Genomic DNA, 7,863 nt, shown 5'->3' on the forward strand with positions numbered 1-7,863 from the left:
GAAGAAGAACAGATTTTTTGTCGCTACATAGTATTGTCTAGCATACGCCCATATACACCGGTGACAATTCATTTCACTGAACAGTGACAAAGTGTCCGTTTCTATTTATAGGGGCCCTTAGATATAGTGAGAGCTATAATAAATATGGTAGACAAATCCTTTTTTTCGAATCGTGGTCAGCTTTAAACTGGTGTGTATTTCCAAATAAATGTGATGGAGAGCTGCAGTGCAAAAGTTCACAAATCACACCTCAGCATGCTCTTACGTATCATGAATATGAATGATAGTCCGTGGGCCGGAGGTCCATGGGTGTTATATATGTATGTATTTAGGTCGGGCTCGGTATACCGAGTTTCCGGCCAGTAATAAACGAGTAGCCATCTTTGATGTGTGTTCTCTGTCTCGTCGGATACATAACATGGTGTCAGAAAGCGGACCAAGCCACGTCCGTCTGTAAGAAACAACTCTAGAAAGTCAGTAAGCATTCTGTCAATCAATTTACAATGTCTATTCCGTTCGAACAACCCTCCATGGACTGGTCTCACCCAGAAACCTACAGTGATTTTCTGCGGTTCAGACAGCACGTGGACTTCGTTTTCAAAGGATCTCTGTGCAAATCTGACAAGAAGGACAAAGCCGGCTGGCTAGGAATTTGGATTGTGAAACACGGCCGCGAGGTATATAAAACGTTTGATTGGGAGCAAGGAGATGAAGATGACCCCAAGAAAATTTTGGACAAGTTTGAAGCATACGTAAGACCTCGGAAAAACAAGAGAGCTGCAAGATTCAAAGTTTTCCAGCGTAAGCAGCAAGAAGGCGAACCATTCGACAACTTCATCAAAGACCTGCGTCTAATTCTCATGGACTCTGAGTATGCTGACACTGATGACATTTTGATTGATGCAGTTATCGCTGGAGTGTCTCATAAGAAAGTTCAAGAACGCCTTTTTGACCAAGGACAAGGTTTGACACTTGCTAAAACCCTCAAAATAGGCCGTCAGTATATGTCCCAAAAACAACTGAAATTGATCCGTGGATTAGAGGAAATTTCAATCTCCAAACTCGGAGTAAAGCAGAAACCGGAACTAAGACGACAGGAGAGTAAAACAAAACGTAAACCTGAAAAAGTGAAAAACCCCTGCACACGCAGTGGATTGGATGCCAATCACGCCAAATGTCCAGCGATTGGAACACTGTGCAGTTACTGCAAGAACCCAGACCATTGGCTAGCTGTCTGTCGGAAGCGCAACCGAGCCAAGATGTACTCACTAGACCCAGAGGGCTCATCCGGATCTGAGGACAATGATGAGGGTGAAAGTACCATGATAGACATTCTTGCTACCAGTGATGGGAAAGCTGACACTTATAAATCAGACAAATGGCTCACTACACTGTACGTTCAGAACAAGCCAATAGAGTTCCGTATCGACACGGGAGCTAAATGTAATGTAATCGTCAAGGCACAGTACACAAAAGCAGGACTACATGGAAATGAACAGAAATCACATAAAATACTGCGTTCATTTACCAACCACACCATTCGTCCAGAATTTTGTGTTGACTTACCGCTTGCTAGTCGTGTTGGTGACGCACAGATTAGCACCAAGTTCGAAATAGTCAACGTTCCCCAGGAAAACGTTATCACAGGTTCTACAGCTGAAAAACTTGGTCTCATTACACGCCTGGACACTGCCGCATGCAACTCTGTACAGTTAGAACAGTTCAGTGACTTACCCGATCTTATTCGTACTACTGGTACCCTCCCAGGAGAACATACCATTAAAATTGATCCTAACGCCAAAGGTGTGATCCATCCAGTGCGCCGTCAACAAGCTTCACTTAAGCCACGAATCATTGAAAAACTGAGAGAAATGGAAGCAGATGGATTCATTACCCCTGTTGAAGAGCCTACTGACTGGGTTAGCTCCATGGTCGTGAGCCTCCGGAACAACAAAGATAGAATTTGTATTGACCCCAAAGACCTTAACGAGGCCATCAAGAGAGAACATTACCCCATGAAGACTGTAGAGGAAGTGTCATCCTCTATCCCGGGTGCAAATCTGTTTTCAGTTCTCGATGCTAAATCTGGCTACATGCAAATCAAACTCGACAATGAATCATCTTATCTCACTACCTTTAATACACCCATTGGCCGTTTCCGCTGGCTTAGACTTCCATTCGGTATAAAGTCAGCCCCAGAGATCTACCAACGCATCATGGACCAAATGCTGGAAGGAATTGAGGGAGCATTTGCCATCATGGATGACATTCTGATCGCAGGCCGTGATCGTGAGCACCATGACAGTATACTCCGAGCTGTAATCAGAAGAGCAACCGAGTACAATTTGCGTCTAAACTATGACAAGTGCAGAGTTCGCAAGACATCAGTACCATATGTAGGACATATCATCAGTGCTGAAGGCGTCAGCCTTGATCCAGAAAAGATACAAGCAGTGTGCAACATGCCAGCACCCAACAACAAGGAAGCAGTAAGGAGATTCCTCGGACTTGTACAGTACCTCTGTAAATTTATCCCAAATATGAGCCAAATAGATGCGCCTCTCAGACAACTTCTAAAATCTGACATTCCATTTCAATGGGACAAAGCACATCAGGAGAGTTTTGACAAACTAAAAACAGCTTGTACGTCTGCTCCAGTCTTAGGTCTCTATGATGTGAACAAGCCAACAGAAATCCAGTGTGATGCCTCAAAAGACGGACTAGGTGCTAACCTCATCCAAGAAGGCCGGGTGATTGCATACTCATCCCGGGCACTTACAGATACGGAAAAACGATACGCTCAAATAGAAAAAGAGATGCTCTCAGTCGTTCATGGAGCATCAAAGTTTCATTGTTACATATTTGGAAAGCCAGTAACTGTCTACAATGACCACAAATCGCTGGAACAGATTTTTAAAAAGCCCATCTTGTCTGTGCCCATGAGAATTCAGAAAATGCTTCTCAAGCTTCAGTGGTATGACATAACATTCAAATATCGGAAAGGCAAGGACATGGCAGCGGCTGATGCATTGTCTCGAGCTTACTTGCCAAACAACGGACCAGATCTCGATGTAGCTGACATCAGAGCCTTTGACCTACTATCTGTCAGCATAGAGAGGCAAGAAGACATCAAAGAGCGGACCCTTGTAGAGCTAAAAGGACTATACACTGTCATTGTCAATGGCTGGCCTGACACAAAGAACGAAACTCCTCTCAGCGTGCGGGACTACTGGGCCTCCCGTAGTGAACTATCTGTAATAGATGGTGTGATATTTAAGGGCATGCACATTGTTATCCCGCCGACTCTACGGTCACACATACTTAGCCTTATACACCAGTCCCATCTTGGAATTGTAAAGTGCAAGCAGCGAGCACGGGAAGTTATGTACTGGCCTGGAATGAACTCCCAGATTGAACAACTTGTTAAAGACTCTGAGAAGTGCGCCACATTCCAAAACAAACAACCACCGGAACCCTTAAATCCAACACCAGTCCCAGACTTACCTTATGCAGTAGTAGGGTGCGACCTATTTGACTTTGAGTCCAAGAAATACATTGTGGTAGTCGAGTATTACTCGAAGTATATTGATTGTGTGGAGCTTCAGTCCCATCATCATTTGCCACCATAGAAACCTTAAAATGCATATTTGGAACCCATGGAATCCCCAGAGAAATCCGATCTGATAATGGGCCCCAGTTCAGTTCATGCGAATTCCGCAACTTCTGCCATGAACTGGACATCAAACACGTCACGTCAAGTCCACACTTCCAGAGCTCAAATGAGGCAGCAGAGCGTGCCGTCCAAACTGTGAAACATCTATGGAGAGAATAGGTGGACAAACAGCTTGCCCTTCTGAACTATAGAACCACACCGATAGAAGAAATTAACCTGTCTCCATCGCAGCTACTTATGGGAAGGAGACCACGTAATACGTTACCTGCAGCATCCGATATTCTGCGACCGAAAGGCCAAAACCATGATATTATTAAGCAGAGTCTACAGTCAGCCAAGGACAAGCAGAAAACTGCTTTTGACATCAATAACAGAAGCAAAGAACTGTTACCTCTATATCCGACAGATCCCGTGCGAATCATGCCACAGCAGGGAGGAAAGGAGTGGGTCCCAGGAACTATCGTACGTCATCATGAAGCACCTCGGTCATATATCGTGCAAGTTGGAAATCGCCAGTTGCGTCGGAACCGCAAACACTTGAGATCATCAACTCACAAGGCCAATGAAGCAGTAAACAACTACGCAGATGATGGAAAATTTCATGATGAAAGTCCGTCCAAAGATAATTTGCAGGAGCCAACCGTATTGCAGGAGCCAACCAACTTGACCCAAACCCCCGCGATCGAAACAGAAATCTCTGATGCTTCCCAAAGAGCCGACACCAGCATCGCCCCAAAGACCACAAGATCAAGGAGACACATTATTCCACCCAAAAAGTTGGATCTGTGAAGTGATGTGTAATGTGAATGTAAAGTGATGTGAAATGTGTATATGTAGTGAAAAAGAAAATTGTCATTTGTTTTAGTATTACAGAAATATGTGCCACTGTTCTATTTTTGTTTCTTCGCATTTTATATCATTTTTATGTAGGCATGTAGCCTGATTAACTTTAAATTTCTATTTCTTAAAAAAAAAAATGACTGGCAATTTGGACTCTTAAAGCAATACTGTATTGAACATTTTCTTGTAACATGCTGACATACTAAACTTTGTTTTTATGTGTGAAAAGGGAGATGTTATATATGTATGTATTTAGGTCGGGCTCGGTATACCGAGTTTCCGGCCAGTAATAAACGAGTAGCCATCTTTGATGTGTGTTCTCTGTCTCGTCGGATACATAACAATGGGTACATGTTACTAAAATTTCTAAGCGACTTACGTTGCTTGTCTAAACAAAAAAGAAAAACAGGATTAACGTACATGTATGCAGTGTGCGTGCTCTGATAAGGAAATTCACAAACGCACTTTTTATGAATATACCACAGTTAAAGTGTACATTACATTGAATAATCATAACTGCCCTACGAAAGCCCAGAAGGCTCATTCGAGATTCAAGGTTCGAAATACGAGATTCGAAATTCGAGTTTCGAGATTCAAGATCCAGATTAACCAATCAAAAGCTCCCAAAAGGCTCATTCGAGATTCAAGTTTCGAAATACGAGATTCGAAATTCGAATTTCGAGATTCAAGATCCAGATTAACCAATCAAAAGCGGGTTAAAGATTTGATTACTCCCCTTTATTATGATTTTACTATCAAGAAATCGTTTAATATATAAATAACATATAAGTAATTTAATTAAATTACAATGCAAGAAAGGGTGTTACATATGTTAGAAGGAAAGAAGAAGGTATGTTTTCCATACAAATTTTGCCCTGTGATTTTCAAAAATGAAACTGGTGTTAAAGTTGAAAACTCAGGCTTTTTAAAAAATTGAAATTCAATGCAGAAAAATCATACAAGTCATTTTTCTCACATGTGTTTTTAAATGCTAATTATGACGTCATAAACATGAGCATTTTCCCGTATTTTCTTAAAAAGTTGCAGAAGACACCAATTTTCAATTGAATTTTCTTTCAGATAACATTGTCCACAGGCATTGCCCACAAAGATCTTGAGATATGTGATTTGTTATTAAATTTTGCACAAAATATCAAAAAATTGACGTGGGCGACGGCTGTGAACACTGTTTTCTAAAGGAAAATCACCCTTGAAATGTGCCATTTTGAGGCTTTTTCTGTTGAAAATAAGAAATGCTTCACATTAATGACGTCATATTTGCAGAATGGTAAACCTTCATGCCATATTCTTTCCTGATTTATCAGAATCATTTATTTAACTAAGCCAGTTTCAAAACTTTTTGATGTCGTTACATTTTTAGGGCGCAATGAAGCTAAAACCATACCTTCTTCTTTAAATAATCATTGGATTTTTGATCAGCAAAATATACTTCAATTTATATTATATTAAATAGAATACAGATATCAGGAATACGTATATTTTTGTATTGTCTACTTTGTTTACGGGGTTGATGACATATAAATAAAGTTATGAATACGTGTCAAGGGTCTAAAGATTAACACTAACCCCACCTCAACCCCGCCGGCCTGCCCATTTTTCCAAACACACTGAAAGGCTTGAAACTTGAAAGACGACGTAGTAATGATAAATAAAAATCGCATTCGTTTTCCTGATAGAGGAAATACATAAAAATTAAGTAATTAATTACTTATCTTCATCTAAGGCTTTGATTTGTTAAAGCCATATATGGCGTAACTGATCAAAAAATATATTTTTGAAAAATACAAAATTAAGTAAAGAAATATATTTAATACATTTAAATTAAAGCTTTTCATACGATTCTGAACACGGAGAACATCTCGTTTCATCTAATAATACGATTTTATCTTCTCTGTAATGTGTTATTTAAATCTTTTGTATTTTCTTCCGAGTATGAGAAAATTTCGAGAATCCAAATTAAATTGTGATATCTTTATAACGCAATTGACTGATTTTGTAATTTACGGTAAAGTTCTATCTTTATATAAAGTAATGATACAACTAATACGTTCTTATAATTTTAGTCTAATAATTTTCATTGTACATACATGTACGCCATATATATGGCTTTAAATTAATCAAAAATTATATCTACAATACAGTTTAGCAATATGAATTAAAATAAATGCGGCATTTATTTTATCATATATCAAATAGTAGATGAGTCTAAATTAGATGCAGAACTATGTAGTGTTATGGTGTTATATTTTAGTCTCTGACCATAGCTTTATAACCAAAGACTAAAATACACTCTTATGAAACCTTATATAAAGCTACAGTTCGATTCAGGAGTCAAGATTCACAAATGTACCCTTTAGAAAAAGTCATGAAATATGTACCCTTAAATTATTGTGCAGTGTAGATACGATTCATAATATTTCATATCTAATTATAATCAAATGCAACATTCTCCATCAACAATGATCTGGTGAAATAAAATTGGTTGAACTAGTTTTTTCAGCAAGTCAACGATAAGACCATATAATATTCCTTATATACGTATTTACTATTTTGTTAAATTAGAAAAATAGATTATATATGTATTTTTCAAAATGTAATCCAAATTTTTTTTTATTTCGTTTTAATGCATAAAAGATTTTTTTTGCATTATCATTTTAGCAAATGATCCATCTGTTATGAATATATTCAACGATTTCTTGATAGTAAAAGCGTAACAAAGGGAAGTAATCAAAAGTTGAACCCGCTTTTGATTGGTTAGTTTGGATCCCGAATTTCGAAACTCGAATTCTGAATCTCGTATTTCGAAACTTGAATCTCGAATGAGCCTTCTAGGCTTTCGTACTGCCCATTACATGTTTAAAATACTGCAGTTCACTGATTTAGGATAAACCTGTGTTTTGCAATGAAATAAATCGAAGCTAGTTGACATTTTTTGCTTTAATTTTGTTTATTTTGCTTTCTTACGTTGAAAAATGAAAGTAAATAAACGCTTGACACCATGATATTTCTTAAACTAACAATTTTCAGAATTGTGTTCAAATAAACCAAAACCAAAAAATCATTAATTCCTGGAATTGTAAACAGGTTTAGAGACGTAAATTCCGCTATTAAGGTGAATAGAAGTCAAAAATGAACTTTTCTTCTGCAAATTAGACAAAAATTTTTCAATGCAGGTTGAAAGTTATTACAATAATAATTATTAATTAGGGAACATGAGAGAAATTAAAATCCAGTTTTTTCTGAATATTTCTGCAATCACTGGTTTCTATGATTAAATTGTTCACACTCATCCCTTCCGATCCTTTTGTACTATTAAACTCTTATCTTTT

The 7,863-nt window shown here is 38.3% G+C and overlaps 1 protein-coding gene across 1 annotated transcript; it reads left to right on the forward strand.

Moving 5' to 3' along the window:
* The first annotated feature begins 503 nt into the window (after positions 1-503).
* Positions 504-3,629, forward strand: LOC134268089 (uncharacterized protein K02A2.6-like). The gene has a single exon (XM_062750293.1). It carries the CDS (start codon positions 504-506, stop codon positions 3,627-3,629), a length of 3,126 nt encoding a protein of 1,041 aa, XP_062606277.1.
* The last annotated feature ends 4,234 nt before the right edge of the window (positions 3,630-7,863 follow it).

Source organism: Saccostrea cucullata, unplaced genomic scaffold (assembly GCF_032062105.1).
Source record: "Saccostrea cucullata isolate Sc308-1 unplaced genomic scaffold, CSIRO_AGI_Scuc_v1 ctg834, whole genome shotgun sequence".
Classification (NCBI taxonomy): domain Eukaryota; kingdom Metazoa; phylum Mollusca; class Bivalvia; order Ostreida; family Ostreidae; genus Saccostrea; species Saccostrea cuccullata.